The following is a 27,745-nucleotide window of genomic DNA, read 5'->3' on the forward strand; positions in this document are numbered from 1 at the left end:
GTTTTTCAATTTGTAACTGCTAACCGTCTATTTTGAATGGGGCTGTCAGCCTGTATCTTCGTCAGCCTCGTACGTCACGTGTCACGTGTCCTATACCCGCTGGATTTGGGCTATTCCGCAATTTGTTGCTATACCATTGACAAAGCACGCAATAAGGGACCTATAGACCGTTTAGCGTCGGTCGCCATATTGGAGGGCATCTGTGTGGAACATGGGCGACTTTCCCCGATCTTTATCTCGCTATTTTTTAGGTTTAGATGAAACCAAATATCCAGGTGTCCGGGAACGATACACAAGTAAAATAAGTCAGATTGATTATATAGATCCATATGTCATATTTGTTTTAAATCTATAGCTAGAACTCGATGGAAGTACACACCTGGTTCACTAATGACAAGTTAACGATTAAAAATGTTAATCAGAATGCAAAAACGGATAAAATCTCTGCAACGTTGCACAAAATGCACACAGGTGCTTACGATTTCATAAAATTGCAATCTCTATACAATGTTAATCAGAAAAGAAAATGTTTAGTGTTATTTAGAAGGGTGGGTTTTCTTTAAAATTAAAATCCCTTTAATTGATTGACATTTGTTTTACTTAATGAATATACACACCTGTTCACGAAGGCCAAATTAACAAAAACGAATGCAAAGTTGTATAAAATTCATACATTGTCTACAATTTCATGAAATAACAATCTCTGTAAAAATTAATCAGAAAATAAAATCTTTGGGTTTATCTAAAAAGATAGAATTTCATTTAAGGGATGGGGTATGGACGTTTGGGCAGTATTTTTGTGGGATATAAGAGCACATCAGGCATATCGAATTGCATTCTGAATAAGAAGAATGTCCTTCTGATATCAAATAATTTAGATTTTTGAAATTCGCGATATAATACGCATTTTATGGCAAATGATTAAACAATGATATTTTGATATTAAACAGTCCTCGAAGTAAACTTTATAAATCTAATGGTATGTACTTAAAGTGTATGTAGCTGGGATGAAAAGCCGATGATCAATGGAAAATTTTGACCACTCGTATTGAAGATATGGAATTTTTTTTTTTAAACACCAAAAAAAGGTCAACATTTTCAATTGATCGTCGGCTTTTCATCCCAGCTACATACACTTTTAGTACATATCATTAGATTTATAAAGTTTACTTCGAGGACTGTTAAATATCAAAAATTTTAAAATTATCAAATTTTAATAATTTATCATAAAATTTGTATTATATCGCGAATTTAAAAAAAAATCTAAATTATTTGATATCAGATCAGAAGGACATTCCTCGTATTTAGAATGCAATTCGATAGGTCTGGTGTACTCTCAGCTCCCACAAAAATACGTGAAAACGTCGCTTAACGTTAATATCCCATTCCTTAATTGAATTGTAATTTTTGTACTATGAAAGTACACAGCTGGTTTACTGATATCGAGTTAAATGGTATTATATTTTACAAATGGTATTATATTTTACAAATGGTATTGTATTTTACGAATGGTATTATGTTTTTCAAATGTTAATAAGAATACAGAAACGCATACAAACTCTGCAAAGTTGCATAAAATAGGCCTACACACATTTTAGCACTCTGCTCCTACGCCTGTTGCGCCCTGAGTGATCAAAACATTGGGGCGAAAGGGCGTTGCAAGGCAATATTTGCGTGATTTTTTTACTCAAATTAAACATTTTCAATAGAATTTTTTGACTCGATCTGTCTTGTTTTTATTGAAGGACCCAGCAAACACAAACATATATTAAACGTTATAAAACTTGTTGTAAACGTGTTTTAGTTTTTGTACAAACGTTTTAAAAACATTCATATGTCGGGTTTAATAAAGGTCCTGAAAATATTCATACGTTTTATACCCTCAATGTAACCCGACATGAGCGATTTGTGTGTACTGGGGAACGCTTTAATTTCTTGGTCATTAGTGTGGTCAAAACTTGAATAATAGAAATATTTTAAGCACGGATTTTTAATTCTCACTGCACGAATTTGTATTCTCACTGCACAAACGTGCCAGGAGGCACGTTAAAATACCCCCTGAGTTAAACGAACAAAAGGTGACATGACGTGTGTCATAAATGTCGATAGAAAGTGTATTTGCAGCTATATTGCCCAATATATCGCCCAACATAAACGTCAGTCGCATATCTTTTTCAGAAGGTAAGATCAGGTACTGCTCGAGCTTGTGATGATTAACACATACAGTTCACCAGACTAAACAGCTGACAGTAATTACATTTTGCGATCTCGTCACGATGGTGGTAACATTCGGCCTGTCATGCATGTAACTTCCGGTTTTTGAGAGCGGTTTTGGGACACTTTGACCTCTGACATATCGGGAAAATTGCTGTAATTATTAACAATCAATTTATTATTGCAATAATGTTATCATTACAAATATTAAAATATTTTTTGGCTTATAGATATAACATTGTATAGATATATTTGCCTGGTCTGTATTATTTACAAGCATGATTTTGAAATGATTAAAATCTCTGGATACTTTGCTTCTCACGCTTGGCCTCGGGTAATTCAGTACCACGGCGCATTTGGATGGAATGTACTGTCCGTTATATATAGTATTGGTTATCATGAAGGTCAGGGGTCATGAAAATAGACTCATATCGATCAACAGATTTGTTTTGTGACTTTTGTTCTAACATTACTCGCAAATAGGTACCTAAAATATAAAGAATCTGAATTGATATGTCTCGATGTTTTGCCTTTTTACATAGCTACAGCTCTATGAAAGTACACAGTTGGTTCACTGAACATGCTTAATGTCAAGTTAAACGCTATTAAAAACAAATTATTAATCACCAAAGAAAGGGTATGATTCTTTTAACATTTAAATGCGCTTAATTGAATTGTAAATTTTATTTGTCTAGCAACAGCTAAATGAAACTACTCAGCTGTTACACAGATGTCAATTTAAACGGTATTATGGAGTTATGCAGTCAACGAGTTGTGTCACGATTCTTGGTGTTTAAATCACAGAAGATCTTGAATGGGATGTGCACAAACATTATGTCCCTGAAAGAATTGTATCGTAGGAACTTAATTTTCGAGTTTTTTAAGGCATTAACCAAATTAAATGACCGACGTGGTTTAGGAACATTATCAGCTATCACACACTTTTTGAATTTTCACAATTGACCGTTCCGTTTTTGAAATAAAGAAGTTTACGAAACTGCCTCCACGGAGTCAAATATCTATCAATGACATTAGACACTCTGATATGCGCTTATGATGCGCAGTGATTAGCACTCTGAATACAGATCATCGATTGATATTTGAATCCGTGGAAATGTTTGAAAATGAGGTCGTTTCGTAAAATTATTTGTTCAGGAATGGTGTGGTTAATTGTTAAAATTCAAAAAATATAACGATAGCTGATTTTGTCATCAACCACGCCAATTATTTAGTTATGTTTAGTTGTGGCGTTAAAATACCCAAACATTAAAAGAGGCCTGCTCCCTGCAGTGGGTCGACGATGGCTTAGGATGATGACGATGATGATGATGAGTTGGGAGACCAGGCTGGGTTATTGTACTTTTTCTATAAACATGCAGTTGTATTATATCATTTAATTTTTAAAATATTGTGAAATGTATGTAATTCAGCTATTTGCCTGCAATATGCATTTTTAATAAAACTTGAATTGAATTGAATGTTAAAACTAAATTTTATTCAAAAAAGAACGTGGTTGTAGTTATTTAGAAGGGTACATTTTCATTTAAAATGCAAATCCATTTAATTGAAAAGTTTCATTCCAAATGAGCAATGTACTTTTCGCGCAGATTGTGTCGTAAAACAAAATGGGACCAGTATATGGAGTTTGCAAAAACAAATTCAAACACACATAAAATATTCTATAACATGCACAGATGTGATCAGAAGTTTATTATCGCACAGTCGCGTTCTGCATATACCGCAACTTTAGTGACGCAGAGTTATATACGATATCGGCAAATTGTATAACATTTGGCAAATTATATACAAATTTTAATTTTTTGTAATTAAATAATTTAAGATCAGATGTTCATTTCCAAGATAATAAAGCGTGGTTCTGTTAATAGTCATGAAATTTCAAAAACATGGTGTAGTTGCAAGACCCGTAGCATTCGGTTTGATCGAACTTTGACTATGGGGATGAGGTTGTCGTGTAGATATGACAAACGATCGGGGGGAGACTTGTGATTGGCTAATACGGTGGCATGATTTACTCGTGAATATTAATGAGGTTAATAATGCGCTTCCGCACTGGAAGCCAGTAGAGGCTGCTGAACATTTGAAGCCGTCGAAATCACAAAAATGGCGACAAAGAAATTGACGAAGAGTTACTTCCATGTTCCATGTAAACAGCCTTTTATTGGGATGTCCGTGGGACAACAGTTGTATCAAATGGCTGACAAGTATTCAGATAAAGAAATGTATGTGTTTTATGTCGACAAAGAGAGAATTACTTTCAAACAAATGAAAGAACAGGTATGTAATGTAAATAGATCATTATATGTTTTAAATGTGTGTCAAGTATTTTAAATCCTGTTGCGAGCAATGTAAGTGCCCATCCCGATAAAATATTTAAGATATTGTGACGTAACCAATTGCTTTGCTTATTATCATTATTTAGAAAATTCTTTGCTAAGTTACCACAGATTAATTCTTTGGGTAAATTTTGATTGATAGATAGATAGATAGAGTTTGATTCAAGTCTTTGACCTAGACAAAGCTCATGCCCTGAAGACTGAGGATGAAATACCGTTCTTGGTGCATCAATATTAGTGTTTGCATTAATCAGGTTTGAAGTTACATTACGAAAGTCCTTCTGGACCGATGGCTATTTAGAGGGATGAAGTTGGATAGGATTGCGCTAAATATTTAAAAAACTCATGGTCAGACCAATATAAACGCCTACCAAAAAGTAATTACCCCTCTTAATGAATAACCATTATTCCAAATTTGGGATATTCAGTCGAAGCAGAATTTATTTCTGCGCATGTGACACCTCATTGCCGCCGCGTACAAAATGAATTTGAAAGGAAGATTCATTCGTTCATTTATGGCTGAATCTGTCTCATGATTTGATAAACGCATAGAAAAAATTGGAGGGAAAACAGTGTTAAAAAACGTATTACATAGAAATTGCAAAATGATTATAAATGACACCCATCCACCCCTCACCCCCGTAACAAGACAAGAGAGAAAAAAGATTCCAAAAGAAAACGATAGGGGTGCGAATCGTCAACCTCTAGCACTAAAGGCAAAAGCATGCGCGTATTTTTTTTTTTGGGGTGGGGGGTTTTGGGGGCGCGAGCCCACGGGGTAAAAGCAGGGGCGGCGGAAGAAAAAGGGGCGGCAAAAATAATTAGTAAAGATAACATTATTTTGTTTCCAAAAGGTGCTGGATTCACTATACATCAAGAAAAATATTTCCAACCCCATCCCCTCAATATCAAAAAGAATTTTGTTTTGTTTTGCATCAATAAATAAACATCACTAGACGATTATTAATCGATATATGGATAGTGCCGGCTGCTAATTTTTGCTAATTTTCCGGGTGACATTGGTCACCAATGGTCACGCATGAATACGACACCAGGCCTATTTGAGAGCAACTTTTTCAACCTAAGTTGGTTAATGTCTATCATGACAGAAAAGCGTTTCACCCGCGTTTGCTCACAGTTGTGGATATAATCGTTTTAGTGATCGTGACATGCTTATTTTCTAATTTTTAAGCTACTTCGGGCAACATAAACATCCGTAATTCAACTTTTAAACGATATTGCTTACTTAATACTTTATATCATATCTTATCTATGGGTTCAATACGGGAATTAAGCGAGAAATTACTTGCCTATTCCATTTTTTAGTGTTTTCCAAAAAAACCGTATCTGCCGGCTTATTTTCACCATTTTGTTACGTAACAGCAGAAGTCACGCCGGTAAAAATTACCGGAAGTGAGCTAAGTTTTCATCGTACTGGTAATTGATGGCACCCGACCTTGGGACACTGCAGTTTTACGGTGGGGACACCGCAGTAATGACATAATCGGATTGGTGTATTGATTGAACAAATAAAATCTCCCGCACTGGAACATCTGTGGTTCCGTCAAGAGGGCCAAATTCAGTAAACGCTTCTCGGATTGGTGTTATTTGCACAGCTAAAATAATCAAAAAATTCTTTATCAACTTCATTAATCACAGTCCAAATCAATATTTCGATATCTACGTCGGCGAGTAAGATTTAGCATTTACTTAAAGATCAAAACAATCAGGTCAAAAATCGTCATTCTGTCGAATTCAGAACGACTTGTTTTATATCGCTTTATAATGTCTTCGTGTATTGCATTTTATTGTATTGTATTTTATTGTATTGTATTTGATTGTGTTTTATTTTATTTTATTGTATTTTATTGTATTTTATTGTATTGTATTTTATTGTATTGTATTTTATTGTATTGTATTTTATTGTATTGTATTTTATTGTATTGTATTTTATTGTACTGTATTGTATTGTATTGATCCGTATTGTATTATATTGTCTTGTGTTCTTTTTTTGTATTTTGATACCATTTCAGAGCCAGCAATTTGCTTCCTCCCTCATTGCAAAGGGCTACAAGAAGGGTGATACTATAGCAGTATGGGGAGCGAATCACTCGGAATGGCTGGTGGCGCTCTTTGCAACTTTCCAACTTGGAATAATGTTGGTAAATATTTCTTCGTCTTCATCGTCTTCTTCTCTTTCTAGTCTCTATCTCTCTTTCTCTATCTCACTCTATTTTATTATTTTATTGTTAAAATGAAAGTCATAGTTCGTATACTTGCACGAACATTTCAAAGATTGATGTGTAATATGAATTCCTGGTTTTTTTTCCTAGGTGCCTCTGAGATTACAGTTTCCAGAATCAACGGTTGTAGCTTTACTAAATAAGGTAAGAAATAAATGGAATACTGGCTGCTTGACCCCCTTTTTGACCTGCCAAAAATTACTGACACCACCCTACCTCCCACTTTTGCTTTCGAACAAATTCTTTCTCCAAATTTTACCCAACCCCATGCTCATAATAGATGTAAAATCTATCGGGTACGTAATACACACGAATTGGTAGAGAAAAATAAAGGCTGTATCAGAATGATTCTTACCCACCAGGGTTGTTTTAGTGACTGGAACAACCCGCGGGCACAATGCTGGCACGCCAAACTGCAACGTAAGTACACATGAAGCACCCAGGGGCGTAGCAAGAGCATCAGGGGCCCATGGACAAGGAACAGTATGGGCCCTTTTAACCAGGGCGGGATTTAGCCTACCTTATGGGCCCTGGGCCAGGCCAAAATTTGGAGGCCCCGAACTCACGTGCCGAGGAAGGCATGTGCACTCAAGTCAGTGGCCAAGTTTTGGTTTAACTTAAAGCGGACTAACATATTTTGTTCAATTCAATTTCAGACTACTTTGGCCCCGGATCAACATAAATTTTGGTATTTGAATGCGCGCGAAGCGCGGAAAATTTTAAAATGTTGCCCTATTTTGACCAAAAACATGCTGTTATTGGGGTTAAAATAAAGATGCATAGGGCAATTTTGGGGGACCAAAATTGCCCTGGACCCGGGTCCATCTGGCCCAATGGTATAAAAATCCGGCCCTGCTCTCCATTATCAGCCCTTATTTAATTTTTGCTTTTGTGCTCGGGGCCCCTGAACCCTCGGGGCCCATGGACTTCGTCCACCCTGTCCCCCCGCTTGCTACGCGCCTGGTCAAGCACCTAATTTGCAGTTTAAAGTTGTAACCGATCATTCAACTATACATTGGGGTTGTTAATTTCACGACGATTTCAATCATTCCAAACTACCCGGTATTGTCTCCGTTGCTTATACTGTGTTTTTAGCTTTAGCCATGGTGGTCATTTGTGACAATCCAAGTGAACTGTGACGCTACTGCTGGATGAAAGCAATTAACATTTTAGAGATTTTGAACATCACTGATACTTAAAATGACATACCAAGTGGTCATTGTTAATTTTTATTGTCTGTAAACAACTCTTTGTTTGTTCCAGTTTAATATCAAAATGAAAAAAAAAGCATCGCTGGACCTTTATTATTATTGTTATTATACAGCTCAAATGCAAAGGACTCATCCTGACTAGATCGCCGTCAAACATTTTGAACAGGGTGTGTGAAATATTTCCAGAACTAACGGACACATCTGACGACGGATTTCATTCTGAACGGTATAAAGTTGTAAACAGTGCGTTAAAATCAAACTATTATAAGATAAGTTAATTTTTTTTAAAGCATAGGGGGGTGGGGTCTAAGGCACAAGAGGATAAACTGTCTGTGATCCAGTAGGGCTCTAGCTGCCCTCTAATTTGAGCGAAGCTATATACGCAAAGACAACTCTAGGTTGGCCCGGCTACCTGCATTCGGCTGCGCTAACCTATAGTGAGTTTTACCACCTACCTTGTGTCCCATATCCAAAACACAATAAATTGGATTAAAGGCACAAAATGACCTCGCTATGGCTGCAACCTTCAAAATACATTGACCACCCAGGTCTCAATCCAACCTGGGAACTGGCGCTCCCGCTGGCGCTGCCAGAATTACAAAATAAAGGGTATAGCAGGGCCAAAGCGGAGCCGCCCGCTAGAGCTCAGACTATTTGTGCTCCCACACCTAAGCCGGATTTCAGGCGCTGTATCTGTAATTTGTTTAACATTTCGTAAGGTCTTACGTTCAAGTGGAGAAAGCTAATGAAGGAGTTAACCATTTTTTATATATATATTTCAATAGTGTTCCAGATATTGAGTTCTTCATCATCAGTGGTACCGTTCCAGAACAGATATCATGGAGAAAGTAAGACAACTATTCTTTATTTAATATGTGATATTTCGAAACTTCACTACCTAATGTACATGTAGTATCAATGTATGTAACTAAAATGTTACATTTTTTTATAAGTTGCGTATATAGCTACGATGAATTCATGACACTTGGTAGTGAGGCTGATATGGACAACGTGAATAAAATCTGCATGTCTCTTGATATGGATGAACCATGCTGTGTAGTATTTACATCCGTAAGTATTTTTTTATTCAAAACTGGTATTTTTATGAGACAATAATGACGCACACATACAAAAAGAGAAATCCCTCCTATGAAAATTCCAACAAAAAATAAAGTGTCCGTGCCCTTATTTGCCGGTGGGATTTTTACGGGAGAGCACTTTTAGTTCTAATATCTAGTATCTAAAGTTTCAGTTAAGTCTAGGGAGCCTATATGAACGTTTATGCGAATCTTTGGGGTCTTAATTGGAACTAACATTTTGCTTTGTCATGTGTGCCCAAAAATGTCAATATGCAATTTTGTCATCAGACATTAGTTTTCACTTGTTCTGATATGTATATTTATTTGTTTGCACATCGAACATTCAAGAAATTCATATTAGGAAGGGGTGGCGGTTTAATGAATATGAATATGAATAGCTATGAGGTAATGAGCTAAATTTAGAAATGATGTAATATGCTGTAATATGTGGGTGATTATTCAAAAGTGGTAACAAATTAAATATAAGGCGTGGAGGATAATTAAACAAAAGGTAGCAGATTAGAGAGAAACTGAAATTTATGTTAGCCAGTAGTAGTATAAAAGTTACCATAATTGTCTTCAAACTTTGGTTCGTGGTTGTTGTGTGTTGGGGAGAGGAAAATGAGCATACAGTAAGCCAAAAAATTAAGGTACCAGTTACGTTCACCACCAATGTACTTAGTATATCCTAACCAAAGACAAATTTGTCATAATTGGAACAAGCAGCCAATAGCTGAATCTCTTAGCTCTAATGTAAGACCTCGTTCGATGAAATCGTTCAAGAAATAAAGGCACGACGATCCAAAAACCCAAGAAGATGCTAATTTAAAAGTTGCAGTTTGCTCCATTGCACAGTTTCTTTAATTCTCAACCAATTTCAACGAATAAGGTCTTAAATCAGAGCTAAAGAGTACGGGTTTGTCTGTTTGTTCTAATTAGGATATACAGGGGTGAACACAACTGGTACCTTTGTTCTTTGGCTTACTGTAGTGTGTTATCTGACTATCAAGTGGAGCAGATAGCTTGTTCGAGTGGTCTCCAACAGAGGAGCCTACGGTCAACATAGAAGACCATTTAGAAAACGCTAGCATATAAGCTAGGATAGTGAAAACATAGTCTTCAGGACTTGGACTGAGACTGTGGTAGACCAGGTGTTTCCCTTCCCAGATATCAACACTACTTTGGCCCAACGTTGGCTCATATGGGTCACGCACTTTGTACGTTGGGCCAACGTTATTGGGCCAACGTTGGCCCAATGTTGGCTACGTTGGCTGGCTACGTTGGCTCGACGTTGGTATGCCGACCATAATATAAGGTTGGCATAACAACGTTGGCCTCACGATGGCCTGACGTTCCTATATCAACCATAGTTTAAGGTTGGCACAACAACGTTGTCCTAACGTTAGCTTGGCCTCGGCTTACCAACCGCGACCATGCCGACCATTGCCAACGTTTTTTTGCTATCTGAGTTGTGTAGACAGGATCTTGGCCATTGCGGGATCTTGGAACAATAGCAAAAAGAAATATTTTTAGTAATTTTAAGTTTTATTCTTGTATGATCTTATATTGTGTTCTGATTGACAGTCATACTGCACTAACTATCAAATAAAAAATAAGTTGTCCTATACATGTATAATAAACAATGTGTTTGCATGTTTGGCGCAAACTTCCAACTGATTTTACTTGATCAGGTCACATGTGTGAATATTGGGACTTCGTGAATCACTGTTTGGATCACTGTTTAAACAAATCATTTCAGGGAAGTACTGGGATGCCAAAAGCGACCGTTATTTCTTCACATGCAGTATTGAACGGCATGATTGCCTTCGGATATGAAGAAAGTTGGATATATGATTTTGTAAGGATCGCTCTTTTGTTTGTAATGTTTGTACAATATCACTAAAATACATTATTGTTATTACTTCAAATATAATTTTATGTTCAGCATTTATTCATACACTCTTAGATAGCAAAAACCAATCAGAGCAAGCGTTACAAAAATCTTAACCATGCATTGATTGTGTCTAATGTGCACTCCGCGTACTACGCGCAGTACTTTCGCACGCGTTCACGTCGCGTAAGCTTGATTCATTTTTCGGCGGGTTGATGCATTTATAATTGGTTCTATTTTCCAACATTCCAACTTTGTTATAAAAACAGCAAAAAATCACATGTTTTTTTCTTCTCGTGTATGAAATAGGGTAATGGTTAATGAACTTGTTATTACTTGTTGCTCGAGAAATTAGACAAAATAATGCACTTGTGCTGATGTTGATGCGTCTAATGCACTCCCCCTGCGGGGCTTGTCAAGGCATCAACATCAGCGCACGTGCATTATTTGCTGCAGTCTTGGATCATATAGGCAGAGAACACCTTAACTTTTTCGTGCTAGCTGCCTGGGACTCCAACTTCACTAGCCTGGATACCCAACATGTTCACTGGTCGCGATTGGTAGTCCTTTGATCAGACCTGAGAAGATTTAATTATATCTTCAACTCTAGCCAGACTTAACTTGCTTGTTTGATTATTTGTTTTATTACATTCACATTTTATTGTACAGGAATCAGCCACATTCGGAGATGCCATTTCTTTTTCACAGTGGTCAGTCGGAATATTTGCACCGGTTGCAATAGGACTTACTTCTGTCGTTTTAACTGAATTCAACGCCGAGACTATGGCTAAAGCTATACAGGATGAAAGGTACTCACCTATAGGATTCACAAAGGTTCAATGCAACATTGAAATTTTTATATATATTTGCATCATGTGAGGTATCATAATACTTCTGTAGGCCTATTAACAAAAAATTGTACATTCTTACAGAACTGGGCATCCAAAGAAGCGATATTAGACAACACATTAGGTGTTTCATATCATAGATCTAGGCTGTACAAAGAATGAATGGTACCAGCAACATTAGGGTGACTCAGAAATATATAAGATTTGATTTTTTTTAACAGGCCAACCTCTAATGTTGTTCATTGCAAAAAAAATAAAGAAAACAGTAGTTATTGACGAAGTTGAAGCTCCATTCAAATACATGTAGCTAGTTTATATACTGTCGGTATAAAAATTACAGATTGTCTTAAATACACGGCTTTCGGCTGAATCACTAGTAGGCTATGTTAGCACATCTACGACAATAACAAAGGTACCAATATCTGAATTTTGATGATTTTGACGATCGTCCGGATGAACAAATCACTGAATGGGTCTTTAAATCTATGTGTAAAAGAACATGTGTTCTAATAAGAGCATACCCGGAACGCCTATCTTTTTGTAATGCACTGACTTTATTGGAAAACTATTACATCTTTTCAGAATCACAATGGGATTCTTTAATATCCATCATATCCACGATATATTAACTGTACGAAATTTGAGCGACTACGATTTTTCCAGTTTCGACATACGTAAGTTGACATGAATGTCATCATTATATGTGGGGGATGGAACGTGTTTTCCCGGACGTCGACAATTTTATAATAGAGAGATTGCACTGTTCCATACGCAGCACGTAGACCGTAGGTTTTAACGTACGTTTTTACGTACGTTAATACGGTGACAAATACGGTTCCAAACTGGATTGTGCTCATTCGTCACGAAGGAGAACAAGGTGGCTGGAACAAAGGCTATAATATCTGATCTAGGTCGATAGAGGGCATAGAGATTGAAAAGCTAATGGTAACCGCAGGCCACCTGCCTAATTCAAACAGCACACTTTTGATTTTGACCAAAAGTTTGACTTAACATGCTTCTTTAACTTAATTGTATTTTTGTGCTCCCCAAACATTATAGTTGCTCAAAAACATATATTTTGGTAGATTAGGGATCACTACATCCATATATCATGACTTTACTTTCAAAATGAGACTTTTTCATACTGAAGATTAGACGCGTTGCATGAACTTCGAAATGTCGTAAAACCAGCTTATTTCTACATAACACCTGCGTTTTATACGACGTTGGTGTCCAAAATGTGAAATTGCAATGTCATTTTTATACGCAAAGTATCACACACATTTCAATGGGCAATCTTTGCGTATGGAAATCGCGTATAAATATAGTCAATTTTTAACACATCGCTGTACCTTTATTATAATGATTTGTTACAAACAAAAAGGATCATATTAATAATTAGACTTTCCTTCGTATGCTCATTATCCTTGACTGTCTTTAACATATTGTAATAAAATGGACAAAATTTGTTAATTTTTAACGATGTATCTTCGTTGATTTCGCACGTGGAAAAACTTCAAAACTGGCAAAATACGTGCCCTCGTTTCGATACAGGAGAGTGGTTTTGAATAGATCGACGTACGTCCGATACATACGTTTGGAAATCGCAATCTCTCTAATAGAATAAATAATAGTAATAATAATAATAATAATAATAATAATAATAATAATAATAATAATAATAATAATAATAATAATGATATTAATACTTTCTGGTCCTTTATGTACAAAAGTGACATCAATTTTATACATTTCTTTGAGCCCCGTAAAGCCCACTCCAAACCCCGACTGATTACATGGAAAATCAAAATCGCGCAATGATCACCAGATGACTGACTACAGTAAGCCAAAGAATTAAGGTACCAGTTATGTTTACCCCTTTATATCCTAAATAGAGACAAATATTATCAAAATTAAAACAGGCAGTCAATGCATGTACTCTTTAGCTCTGATTTAAGACCTTATTTGTTGAAATTGGTTGAGAATTAAAGAAACGGTGATTTAAAAACCTAATGAAGAAATGAAATGAAAAGTTTTAACGTGCTAATCAATGGAAGTTCAGCGCTAGTTCTCTTGTTCACGAACGCTTTGTGTACAATCAAAAGGGCATTTAAATTGGCATGGTATCTTCCTTGGGTTTTGGGATCGCCGTGTCTTTATTTCTTGAACAATTTCAACGAATGATGTCTTAAATTCGAGCTAAAAGATGCAGCTATTGGCTGCTGGTTCCAATTATGACATATCTGTCTTTGTTTATGATATACAGGAGGTGAACCCAACTGGTACCTAATTTGTTTGGCCTACTGTATATAATAGGACATAGCGCCACTACACGAACGTTGGTTAAGTATGTGGCCTCATGCGATACATACCTAGGCCTACGTAAAACCGCACGTATTAACGTACGTAAAACGTACGGCCTACGTCGACGTTGGGAAAATCGCAATCTCTCCAGTCATGGTGTAAATTACTTATAGTAAAGTGATGTTATATAAAATGACTTCTTATATTCGAGATTAATTATCTAAAAGGGTCCATTTTTATCTGATTTGCTAGATGATTGAAGTGTGAGAGTAATATATCCATTTAGAATACTTTTTACTTAATTTCAGTGTTTATTGGAGGTAGTATTATTCCGTTCGAGATGAGGCAAAATTTGAAGAAAATCTGCAAGAATGTAGTGGCAAGTATCACGTTATTCGTTATCGACCAGTTATCGTAACAGCTATCAAATTAAATACAAAACAAACCTTAATGTTTTTTGATGGGAATTCATACTATCAAATCACTTGATCTAATATTAGCGTCCTCCCAACCTATGGAGAAGCGGAGAAGGTAGCACTTGGGGAACCCGGTCACAGAGAAAACATTCGCTCACAGAAGTAAAACAACCATGTCATATACATGTATAGGTTGGGAGGGAGCTAATATTAGATCAAGGGAGACCAACAGGAACAAAAGACAGATTAGAGAGCCAATTTGGATAAGGCGACGAGGGCGAAACACTATGAACATAGACGAAGGGAACTATTTCTTACCGAATATTTTCGACCAGCTTCTGGCGCAGCCACCGGCAGCAACTTCAGGAAAGAAGAAGAAGAAGCAAGGTTGCCTAGTCTGATGAAGTGCTGCGTAGCTGCTGTAACAAGGAATGTCACCAAAATGGATTATATAGTATGAATTCCCATTAAACAGTTATAATTGACAATCCAGATGAACCTAATACAACAAGCCTTAATATTTTTTATTAATATATCTGTTTGTTTTCTTTATAATTAGCTCACATTTGGCATGACAGAAACTTTCGAAACACACCTAAGTCAGCCTAACGACCCTGAGGAGAAGCAAAACGCATCAGCGATGTACCCTATAGGTGGAGTGGAGGTAACGCTCGGATAAAATTATGGCAAATGATCCTGACCCTAACCGGTTGCACGCTACCATCTATGATACTTGAAATCAATCCTTGTCTGATCTGACTAGAAAAGACACGGACTTCGAAGTCAATTGTCTGGGATTTCTAGCCTAAAACATAGTCAATACTAGTGAAGACTGCTTCAGTTTGACCTTGGAAGGTTGTGCGTACACTGAAAGTTTAAGACCAATAATACAGCCAAATTACTTTAAACATGAACCGGGAAGTGTATGATATCCGAAAATCCTTATGGATGACATTGTGATAACTGTTTGATATTATGTCATGCAAAGATTGATTATAATAATGCACTGAAATTGTGCTGATCAGAATTACCTGAAATATTAAAGTTGATTCATATATAAAACATGATTTAAGAAAAACAAAACTGGCTTGAATTTGACCCCTTTTGGAGTGCGATGAAGTTTTGTTACATTTGAATATTAATTATGTCTATCGAATATGTTGCTTTATTTCTGTCAGACGAAAATAGTTGATGACAGTGGACGCATTGTACCTGTTAACACAAACGGGGAGCTCCACATCCGAACATTTTCTGCTTTCCAATACTATGTGGGAGAGAAGGAAAAGACAAAAGAAATGAAAGACGAGAATGGCTGGATTCATACTGGGTAATATACACCTATCACTCTAATTTTTTGGGTCTTTGGTAAGAAAGAGGTGCCGGAGAAGTACTACGTATTGGTATGTATGTAATCTCCAATAAAGATTGCAAAATACATGATCACACAGTATTCGCCGTAGAAGTGATGATGTAACAGGATTAACTACCATTGCAATATGTTAAAACAATTTTTGAATATATCGCACTGCACTAGTATGTTCACGCGGTACCTTGAAGTGTCAAAGAACAGGGATAAATACCTGGATCGTAATTCTATAGAATATTCATACCATACTAATCACTCACACATGTAAGATTAAATAGTATCTTTGAAAAGACCGGTATTATATTCAATCTATGATTGCTGACATACACAGGTTATGAGTACAACCTGCTTGTAGTGCAGGGCGATATATTAAAAAAAAATTGTTTTAACCTATTGCTATGATAGTTAATCATGTTACATCATCACTTCTACGGCGAATTCGGAAACTGTATCAGGGACAATAATATTCGGTGATTGCTAGATGAAGCATCTCCGACGGATACGCGAAAAAAAACCCCGATTTTCAAGATAAGATGATATCCGTGCCAAGGCCGACGTGCCACATATTCCATAGGTGTGCTTAAGCCGATTCAATAGGATGGTATGGTCTACAGTATCGAATGCGGCGGATAAAACACAACCGCAACAGCATTATTTTTGTCCATAGATCTTAGTATATCAGTTCTAACACAAAGGAGAGTCGTTTCAGTGCAATGCAGTTTACTCTAAGCGGATTGGAATGGGAGCACCATGGGAGTTGAGATGGTCTTTAATCTGGCTACACACGACCTTCTCCATTAACATAGACACATAGCTTATATTTGACACCGGGAGGAAATTCTTTAAACCCTCTTTCAGAAGGCTTCTTCAAGAGGTGGGATAAAATCGCCTCACGGAGCTTAAATGGAAAGACATCTGTACTTAAAGACACATTAATTATAGATGTTAACGGTTTACACAACAATTCAACGTTCTCTTTAAGGTTACACAAAGAGACGTATAAAAAAACGTATAAAAGACGTATAAAGTTGTTCTCTAAAACAGAGTTTTCTCAGTAATCAAATATCGCAGGGAGTGAAATGTTGGTGCATTGGATGTAGCTTAACATTTTTGTGTGTGTTATATACAAATTATTAGAATAAATTTGAAAATCCTTCGTTTAAAGCATTTTTACCCACCATGTTCACAAGATCAAAAACACGTACCATGAGGTTTTTTTCAAATGTGCGCTCCGTATAAATCCACACCGAGCGATTGTTTTCTTCTTTTTCGTATTGTATTACAAATCGATCAAAGAAATAATGTTGCCATGGGGAAGAACCAAATACAGTACCGATTAAATTTTAAAAGCCCGTTTTGGGGGAAAATTTTGGAGAATTTGCTTGAGAAAAAGCTGGTTTGTGAAATTATCGATATCTTGATTACGAGACGTTAATTTAGACATCTGAATACCTACATTATTTCTCAACATTCTGCCAATTGCTATTCCATTTGATTTTCACTCCAAATTGAAGCTAGTTTTGCAAAAAACGAGGTTTTCCTCCATCAGTTCGTTCAAAATTTCAGCGCCGACATGCGTGTTTATTCTAAGAGCCATAATGCGGACGCGATTGTAATCATGTAATTGCATCCAATTATAGTTATATCATCCGCTTTGAGAACAGTCAATTGCGTAAGCTGATCTATGGCCGAGTGGATAGAGCGTTGGACTGCGAGTCTAATATGAACTGTTTTTGTGGGTTCGAGTCTCCGTGTGGCTGAGTTTTCTTTTTTTTCTCTTTTCTCATTTTTACTTCCTTTCTTTCCTCTTTTCTTTCTCCTTTTTTTTTTTTCTTTTTTTTTTTTTTCTTCTTTCTTTTTCGTTCATTTTCTTTCTCTCTATTTCTTTCTCTTTTTCACTATTTCTTTATTCTTTCTTGCTCCTTTCTTTTTAGTTTTATTTGATTGATTCGCTGAGTGCAGTGAATCGTGATTGATTGTTTTTCACTTTATATAATTCAGAAATTTGTAGGCCTGCTAAGTCTGTCTTGTTGATTTTCATCCCAAATTCGATTTACAAATAATTGCTTTTTGATATTGTTGTCATATCACTTACAATTGAAGAATTATTATTTTCCTCATTTTCCTCAAATTAAATACGTTATTCTTCAGTATGCAGAGTTAATATCATGATTATGTAAAGGTATATGTCCTATGCCTCTCAACAAGTCAACAGGACTCACTATAATTATAGTATTAATTTTAGCAGATCCAGAATAAGTCCTCATCTATCTTCTCCCAACTAATGGCTAATCATTTTTTATTCATATACATATCTATGATGGGGATTTTACATATTTTCCAGTGATTTAAGTGTCATGGACGAAGATGGATACATCCAAATATGTGGGAGAAAAAAGGTAAGCGTGCTACATAGTTGTATTCCAATCCATATTTTGCAGCATTTGAATTTTATTCAAGAACTAATTATTCAGTCTTTGACCAGGAAATCATTTTACGGTTTCACAATAAAATACATATATGTAGACTGCGCACAAAAAGTATATGTCATGATAATAAGCATTCATATGAAATGGTCCATAGTTTATCGCGCGAGATGAAAGTGAACATTATTGAAGTTATTCATTGTGCTTTTGGTTTCTCATGTAAACATCGAGTTAAAGCCATATTATAAAATTTGCTGAGCACGCCCTGAAAATATTATAAATTCAGATTTTTACACGATTGTAATGTACTTTTGTAAACAAAGATTCTCTGCAAAAATCAAGATTTTAGGTACTGTAGTTTTGTCAAAATCCAGGATTTTGAATGAACCACCAGAACCGTCGTTTTATTATTCCGATAGAAATATTAGTCGAACGCGTATATACGATGTTCATAACACATACTACGTACTGGCGTGCGGGACACACACACATACGCCAGAGGATCGTACCGTATTACAACCGCCGGAGTAACATATAATAGCGCTAGCAGTAAATTCGAATTTTCTTTGCTTTACTTCACTTGTTCGGCTCAAAATTAAAAGGGGATATATCTGACAGAAAAAGCTAACATTTTATGGAAAATAAATACAAATCTAATTTTTAAAGAAATGTTATAATATGGCTTTAAGTATATATAACAGGTGCGTATAATATTACAATATTGTCTCTTCTTTTCGATAAATCAGTTTAAATTAAAAATAAGTGATGTTCCTTGTTAAACTGTTAATTTGAATTTGGAAATAGATCAAATCTGTTATCAGTTATCGGTTAACGTCACAAGAACGACGCCTTCGCTCTGTAGTTAGATTTACTGAAAACATCACAAGTTCAGTTCAATACCCCATTAGTAATAGTTGTATTTAATATTACAGGAACTTATCATTAAACAAGGTGTGAACTTGGCACCTGCTGAACTTGAAAAGAGGCTGTACCAACATCCCCGTGTTCAAGTTGCTGTGGTAGGTATAAAGATTAACATTGTAACATTATTGGACAGCGAACTGCATGAAAATGTTGAATGAATAACCAGAAATGATTTGAAGTGGTGGTCACTCAAATCATCTTTAAAGCAATATTATAACATTTTCAAACAAAATAGATTAGCATTTCTTTGCATTAAAATGTTAGCTTTTACTGTCAGATATATCCCCTTTTATTTTTGAGCCGAACAACTACGGCAAAGCAAAGAAAATTGGAATTTACTACCAGGCACATGTCGCCAATACGTACGTACCACTCCTTCGGTCATGTTGTGGTACGACCCTTTGTTGTGTATATCACCGTCCCGCACTCCGTGACGTAATGTGTGTTATGAACATCGTGTATGCGTTCGACTAATAATTCCATCGTAATAATAAAGCGCTGAATCAGCCTTTAATTCAAAATCACGGATTTTGACAAAACTACAACACTTAGAGTCTTGATTTTTGCAGGGTATATTGGTTTAATAAAGTACAATTTAATCGTGTAAAAAGGAATTTTAAAAATTCAGTTAGGTCGTCTTCTTCAGCAAATGTTATAATATGGCTTTAATAGCAACTATGTGGTTTAGGAATGTGCTCTTCATTGTCACTGAGTTTTCAATAATTCTATACAGACAATGAGACACTACTATAAATACAAGCTTATTGTCCGACGTGCAACAATGGGATGTGGATTTTGAAAGACATCTCATAGCTGAATTTATACTACATCGCTGAGCTATAGCGATTAGTTTTTAGCCAATCGGATAGAACTCCGGGAAAAGCTACCTTATTGGTCATATACCAATCGCTCAGCTACTGAGTATAAATTCAGCTTATTTTGAAACTCAGGAGCGCTTGATGGTGCTATCGGAAATCCACGTGATTCGCTGTGTATTTCTATATTATTATTATTATTTATTATTATTATTATTATTATTATTATTATTATTATTATTATTATTATTATTATTATTATTATTATTATTATTATTATTATTATTATTATTTATTCTTTCTTTATTGAGGGTTATACTGCTTCAGTGACAAGCACTGCTTTTCAAGCAGGCCCTCATTGACACATGTTATATAGCAACAAAATATATTACGATACACAATATTTACAAAGTATCATACAGTATTTACAATGTATTTACAATATATTACAAATAAGTATAATGGTATCATCAACTACAAGATAATTATAAATACCATGATTCAAAATACAGAAATACAATAATTATATTTATATACAAAATCAAGCAAGTAAATGAATAAAATATAGATAAAGACAGGCCTAAATTTCTTTAATTTTTGATTGAAATTGGCCTAAAGTCATATTTTCCATCTGAGCTCTTACTGTCGGTGGCAAAGAATTCCATGCATAGGCTGCCCTGACATGAAAATTAGCAACAAGATATACTACTCGGACGTATTCCTATTGGTTCTTTTACCGTCTGTACAAACATATTTATTTTCCTGGTGTGGATGCTGTACGTACCGACTCAACATTTAATTGCCCTTTTAGTCTGTAGTTTTATTGGTGATATTAACATTGAAATCACAGATCGTCTTGTAAGGTTGAATGGCAATAATTAAATGACATTCCTTATGAAACCATCATGCGCATTAGACGATAAAGTAAACCTAATCTTACAAAGTACATTGCTTTCTATTTCAGGTTATTGGCTTGCCTGATCCAAGAGCTGGGGAAGAGATCTGCGCATGTCTTAGGTAAAGAATGACTTGGTTATTCACATGTTCAGGATACTTAAAGATGTAAACAGTTTGAAAGGTACTATGGGCAATTGAATACATGAATACAAAAGCCACCTAAGTCCATAGGAAGTGATTTTGAGAGAAAAACCTGTGTATCATTTTAATTCCTTCAGTTAGATTTACCTGGTCAATATGGTAAGTTTTACGTGCAAATGAGTGGATTAACCTGTATTAGGTATGACGATTAGCATTTCAGGGACTTCGTGGGGTTCATTTTAAATTTTGGACTTAGGTGGTTTTTGAATCATATACAAAGACAACAATGTTAGAATGAGATTACCACTAGTAAGATAATACAAAATAAAGCACACAGGTATGTATAATGTTGATAAGCATTCTGCCATGTAATATAAACCACACACTTTCCTTTATTAAACCCATTTTTGTTCAAAAGTCACTCTCTAGCAATGAATGTGTTACAAGTGGACTTTTATACATACTGGATTTCAATCAATGTGTTACAAGACTCAAATCATGGAAGTGGGTGATTCTTTCATACATGCTATTTTTCACATGCTTAATAGACACAGAGAATGAATTTGAGTTGTTCTTTCATACATATGACAGGCCTATGTATAGCAACAATTGCCCATGCTTAACTCAATTTGGCCGAAGTATGGACTTAGGTGGCTTTTGTATTCATATATTCAATTCAATCTTACTCGCGTTACATTTTTGGAATTGCCATTCTCGTGTAAATACGTTTTCAAAGTACTGAATGGACTGTCGCCGATCTATATCACTGACTACATCGTTACCTACATTCCACCTACGAAAAGCATTCGTTCTGAGCGGCATATTACTCGCATTGTCATCCCCAGGAGTAATAGAAAAATTGGTGATGGTTCATTTAGTGTGTCTGGTCCTACCCTCTGGAACCAGTTACCGGCTACCCTGCGGACTTCTCTCACAGTTGAATCTTTCAAAAAGGGTCTTAATACATTTTTCTCTGGTATTTTGCTGTTTTACTTGCATTTACTTGCATTTGTTTGTAAAACGCAATGTTCATATTTTTGGTATTGCGCTATATTAAGCGCCGTTGTTATGTTATGTTATTTCAAATACAACTAAACAAGAAGTTGTTTGGTTCATCTTTGCCCGATATGAACATATGTGACTGGACGCGGCGAATCAGCCGTAAAGTCGGCCCCGGTCAATTTTGTTTTATTTCGTGTTTAGAAAATATATACCATAAGCTTTAAAATGGTATATCATTTGACTTCAAACGATATCCAAAAGCGGGGTTATGATTTGTTGAACTCTGTTCCTTCGACAAAATTGTATTTTTTATCGGTTCTACATGTGTCTCTTTTTCTACATTTCTGGTAATAAATATCCAACAGTCATAATTGGCGGTCATTTCAAATCATCCCATAGTCAACGAGGTTCAGAAATATCCTCTCATTGTTCATTGTTGATTATACATACCTAGACAAAATACAATGCTTTGTTATCTACCACTTGAACAGGATTTAGCCAAAGCAAACAAAGACAAGAACTATTCTATAGAAATAGGTAGAAGCTTATTATCCTCTTCAGCAGTAGTATTATTGATTGATTTAAACAGCGTTTGATAAGATACTTGTCGCAACGAATTGATACACCTATGAATACGACCTTCACATACATTTTACACATTAACTCAGAATACAATTTGCCGAGTTTACGGCTGATTCGCCGCGTCCACTCACATATAGAACCTGCTGAGTATATAAAAATATGACAGTTCAAAATGGTAACGAAACTTTTGGGACCCCTTGTACCATAAACATTAAATTTGAGGGTAACTTCAAGAAAGTTTATGTTCCGCGATATTGTGTCATGGTGACGAACCTGAATAAATCATACAACACTAACTCTGACTAATAAATGCCTAAGCATACTATTATACAACACTAACTCTGACTAATAAATGCCTAAGCATACTATTATACTTCACTAACTCTGACTAATAAATGCCTAAGCATACAATACTAACTCTGACTAATAAATGCCTAAGCATACTATTATACAACACTAACTATGACTAATAAATGCCTAAGCATACTATTATACTCGGGTTCGAATCCCACCCAGAGCAAACAACTTCTTTCCTTCTTTTCTCTCTTTATACAACACTAACTCTGACTAATAAATGCCTAAGCGTACTATCATACAACACTAACTCTGACTAATAAATGCCTAAGCATACTATTATACAACACTAACTCTGACTAATAAATGCCTAAGCATACTATTATACTTCACTAACTCTGACTAATAAATGCCTAAGCATACTATTATACAACACTAACTCTGACTAATAAATGCCTAAGCATACTATTATACAACACTAACTCTGACTAATAAATGCCTAAGCATACTATTATACAACACTAACTCTGACTAATAAATGCCTAAGCATACTATTATACAACACTAACTCTGACTAATAAATGCCTAAGCATACTATCATACAACACTAACTCTGACTAATAAATGCCTAAGCATACTATTATTCAACACTAACTCTGACTAATAAATGCCTAAGCATACTATTATACAACACTAACTCTGACTAATAAATGCCTAAGCATACTATTATACAACACTAACTCTGACTAATAAATGCCTAAGCATACTATCATACAACACTAACTCTGACTAATAAATGCCTAAGCATACTATTATTCAACACTAACTCTGACTAATAAATGCCTAAGCATACTATTATACAACACTAACTCTGACTAATAAATGCCTAAGCATACTTAATAAATGTGAGGTTCGGGACAAATGGGTAATTATGTTGGAGTTTCCAGTTTTTGAGATATTGGACAGCCAAAATCTCCTGAAAATAAACATCAGCCCATTCGTTGTAGATAGTCAAAAATACGTATAAAATTGTAACCAATTGTTATCTTCTCATTTAGGGTTGACAAAGAAAACGCGCCAACTGAAGAGGAAATCAGGCAGTTTTGTGAAGGAAAGGTATGCTTTGGAAAACAGAACTTAATTACAGAATCTAATCCAGGTCTTGCTCTAATCATAATGGTATAAATGAAGGTTACCGTTCTATACAGGTGGTGGCCGCATTGCATTCTCTAAATTCAGTAAATTTTCATCGTCAACCGTGTAATTGAATGGTATTATTTTGAAATTTTAAAACGCTTGAAATATCACAAACAAATAGGCATATGTTGATAAATAATATAAATACAAGCTAAAACCGTTGGGGTTCGATAATGAACCCCACAAAACTAACCGAGTATATGGAAAATGCCATACGGCCGGGCGGTTTCACAAGTTGCCGGTTCGATCATGTCATCCGCCGCCTGGTTCTATATACGATGTATCGTTAAGAACGTGAAGGTCAAATTTTTGTTTTTAATTGTTTTGTGTTTTTTATGACTCTATTTTATGGCACGTCTAGAAGAATAGTTTGCAAAATCTAGAATGGTCGTTACATGGGTAACTAACATAGGTGAAAGCCCTATTGGTAATAAAATGTCGATGTACAAGAGGAATGGTGTGTGTTCAAAATAGGACAAACACCATTGAGGCCTATTGACATTGACTTATTTCGCTGTGTTACATAGGTAACGAAACATGGTTCAATCCTATCCTTATTTGATTTGTTTTATCAAATCGAACAGTTTGACACCTCTTTTGGCAAAATCGGCGCACTTTGATGTTTTTGACCCCCATAGAGCTAAAAATGTGACCTTTGACCTTGTTGGTAACGGTGCGTCATAGATAGGTCAAACTATACATTTTCTGAATCCTTGTGACTAGAAGAATAGCCGAATGTTGTGATGATAAGTTTTAAATTTGGTTTGTTTTAATATTTTATTTCAAAAGGTCCATGAATTGTTAGTTCCCAAGTATATTCTATTCGTCGATGATGTTCCTATAACTGCAACAGGAAAGGTAAATCTTTATTTAACATAAACACACCCCGAAAAGTAATTATACCCTTATTACGAAATAACAACACAAAAGCTACACGTTAAAAATAAATCCATTTTAGTTTTCCAAATTTTGACACCTCTTTTGCCTGGATAGCTCAAAATCAGTAGCCATGGACCCATGGTAACTTATTGAATAAAACAAAACATTCTCTACATGAATGGTCAAGGATGATTCTCGGTAACCAAAGACAACCAGACACTCTGGCAACCAAAGCAGCATTATCAATGGATTTAGGTGCGATATTTTGAATTTTACCCGTCACTGATTATATCGTCGTGATAATATCTGGTAATTAATGGCTTAATTACTTTATGTGATGCGTTTATTATCATCGTCATGATTTTCGCATAATGACGAATATCAAAAGTCATAAACATCGCCCTCTATAGTCATTATAATACAAAGGGCCAGTTTATATTTATCTGGGATTCGACAATAATGTCGTAATCGTGACAAAACTATAAATGCACATATGCATTTGTATTTTTAATTTGTTGCACTCTTCATGTTCCAAACCATAATTATATTTATTTGATTAAACATACCGATAATTTTATTATTTTAATTAAGCATTCAAACTAATTTTCATGTGACTGATTAATGTGTGTCATTATCACTTACTGCCCATCATTGTACACGTCATGTTTTATTCCGTTAGTTTTCGCGACAGAAGATGACAGAAATGGCGAAAGAAAAGTTTCAAATTGGATAAGGTAAGCATTATGTTATACCCTCATTCCTTTAACTTAAAATAATAATGTTATTATATCCTTTATTCAATTACAAACCATATACTCCCGGCATATACTAAATAATTTGTGATATATTCAATGTGCATTTTATAAATCATTATTATTACTGCTGAGCCGCGTATCCTTCCTTGGTGGCTTATACTGATTACATTTGTTTTAAATTTTCTCAACAGATACCCAGAAGATCTAAAGCTGTCATTTAAATATAGCTATACATAAATTATTTCTCCGGTCGCACTAATACAAGATTCTCTATTAAGCCGAAACATTTTATTTGGACTAAGTTCGTTGTAGACGATGAGGGTGTGATCAATTCTGAAAGAAATTTAGTTGCTAGTTACAAAATGCAGTTTAATTCGCTTGTCGAATGAAACCTAAGATTATCTCGCGACTGAAATTGCCTTCCGTAGTGAAGTCACGTGATAGTTTCACTATTTTCCCGGTGGCGGAAATCGCCTTCCGTAAGGAAGTCACGTGATAGTTTCGCGGGCAAGGCCTCACCCCGGGTTGCCGTTAGGTACATGTGTACCGGGTTTCATTCTATATCAGTCAAGCATTCAGAATCGGACGTACAATTTTTTCCCACCCTCCACACCCTTTATGTCAAGGTTGATCTGATTAAAATTGATCCAAATAGAGGACAGGACGTCAAAAATGAGTATCGCAAGAGTGAGACAAATCACATGAAGGTTTCATCTTTATTAAGTCAAAATGTAATTAAGAATGAAATGAAATCAGAACGTGTTGGATGTCACGGTTCTTTGTGTTGCATAATAGTATGAATATATGAGTGTACGTGTGTGAGTAGTTCACTTCAGCTTCAGTTTCTATCTCAGCAACATGTTCTATTCTGTTGCGCAGCTGTAATATTTATTCTCAGTGAAATAGTGTGGTGAAGTCTGCTTCTGCTTCAGAAGCATTAGTAAAATTGATTTTAATTTGTGCCATTTTGTGTCAAGAAGGAGAAAGGAAAACATAATTGGTTGAGAGCCCTCGGGTTAGAATATACTGATGTTCTTTCCGTGCGGAATAGTATGACTAAGGGTGAGAGTGCTTGAGTAGATCATTTCAGGTTCAGGTCTAATTCAGCAACACGTTTTATGCTGTGGCGCAGTTATAAATTTTCAAATATCGTTGTAAAATAGTGTGGTTAAGTTGCTTCTTCTTCAGAAACATTAGTAAAAGTGTTAAAATTTATGCCATTTCAGTCTCAGGCGGTATTTTGGTTGATGAATGTTGTGTATAGCGGGAAGGAAGGAATCAACACCAGGTTGGCATGGGGTAGCTAGACAGGGGCCAAGTACTATGCCCTCAGATTTTTCTTGTTCAACAAAATATAAGTAAAAAGGAAATATTGTGATCAAGTTTTTATGAGGTTGCGCAGCCGGCTAGTTATCGCGTTGAATTCTAGGGTAGGCTGTCCTATTGTATTTAGAGTATGCATCATAACCTAGTGATGCATAAGCTTTCAAAGCATGGCAATGTGTGTCAAGGAATCTGGGACAGCTTTTTGGATCATTTTTCTAAAATGATCAATTTAATGTACATAATTATACATATATTACATTAATAAATTCTATTTAGTCTTTCCAATCTTCGTGGGTATTTGCCTACTAGAAGATTTGGCGTTGGTTTATGCTGATGCCCACCATATAATCTAAATATGAATATAATATGAAAATGAGAAAGGGGTCAGCCATTTAATTTCTTTTGATATATGTAAGTCCGCGGCTTTTTATATTGTCATCGTTAGATGCAGTCTTTATATTCTATCCATTGTTAAATGGAGTCTTTATATTTTCTCTATCGTTAGATAGTGCATTCCCTGTTAAGGGAACTTTTGGTTTATATGCGCAACTGGCTTTCAAAGTAATTGTTTGGGAGGCTCG

The 27,745-nt window shown here is 35.5% G+C and overlaps 2 protein-coding genes across 2 annotated transcripts; both read left to right on the forward strand.

Annotated features, from left to right (window-relative positions):
* The first annotated feature begins 4,335 nt into the window (after nt 1-4,335).
* On the forward strand, nt 4,336-10,945 carry LOC140154545 (medium-chain acyl-CoA ligase ACSF2, mitochondrial-like). The gene is made up of 6 exons (XM_072177114.1): nt 4,336-4,509; nt 6,602-6,730; nt 6,902-6,955; nt 8,136-8,248; nt 8,808-9,093; nt 10,861-10,945. Exons 1-5 carry the CDS (start codon nt 4,336-4,338, stop codon nt 8,872-8,874), a joined length of 537 nt encoding a protein of 178 aa, XP_072033215.1. The 3' UTR covers nt 8,875-9,093; nt 10,861-10,945.
* A 768-nt stretch (nt 10,946-11,713) lies between these two features.
* On the forward strand, nt 11,714-27,292 carry LOC140165378 (medium-chain acyl-CoA ligase ACSF2, mitochondrial-like). Its single transcript, XM_072188700.1, has 12 exons — nt 11,714-11,801; nt 12,423-12,514; nt 14,453-14,523; nt 15,120-15,224; nt 15,739-15,887; nt 18,271-18,325; nt 19,285-19,371; nt 21,056-21,108; nt 24,066-24,123; nt 24,994-25,062; nt 25,763-25,817; nt 26,030-27,292. Exons 1-11 carry the CDS (start codon nt 11,776-11,778, stop codon nt 25,814-25,816), a joined length of 819 nt encoding a protein of 272 aa, XP_072044801.1. The 5' UTR covers nt 11,714-11,775; the 3' UTR covers nt 25,817; nt 26,030-27,292.
* Nucleotides 27,293-27,745: the final 453 nt, after the last annotated feature.

This window comes from Amphiura filiformis, chromosome 1, assembly GCF_039555335.1.
Source record: "Amphiura filiformis chromosome 1, Afil_fr2py, whole genome shotgun sequence".
Taxonomy (NCBI): domain Eukaryota; kingdom Metazoa; phylum Echinodermata; class Ophiuroidea; order Amphilepidida; family Amphiuridae; genus Amphiura; species Amphiura filiformis.

Coding starts and splice junctions, on each gene's coding strand:
- LOC140165378 (XM_072188700.1), top strand. CDS start 11,776: ATGGCTAAAGCTATACAGGATGAAAG. Junction 12,515..14,452: donor TTTTTCCAGTTTCGACATAC/GTAAGTTGACAT, acceptor ACTTAATTTCAG/TGTTTATTGGAGGTAGTATT. Junction 15,888..18,270: donor AATGGCTGGATTCATACTGG/GTAATATACACC, acceptor CATATTTTCCAG/TGATTTAAGTGTCATGGACG.
- LOC140154545 (XM_072177114.1), top strand. CDS start 4,336: ATGGCGACAAAGAAATTGACGAAGAGTTACTTCCATGTTCCATGTAAA. Junction 4,510..6,601: donor TCAAACAAATGAAAGAACAG/GTATGTAATGTA, acceptor ATACCATTTCAG/AGCCAGCAATTTGCTTCCTC. Junction 8,249..8,807: donor GACGGATTTCATTCTGAACG/GTATAAAGTTGT, acceptor ATATTTCAATAG/TGTTCCAGATATTGAGTTCT.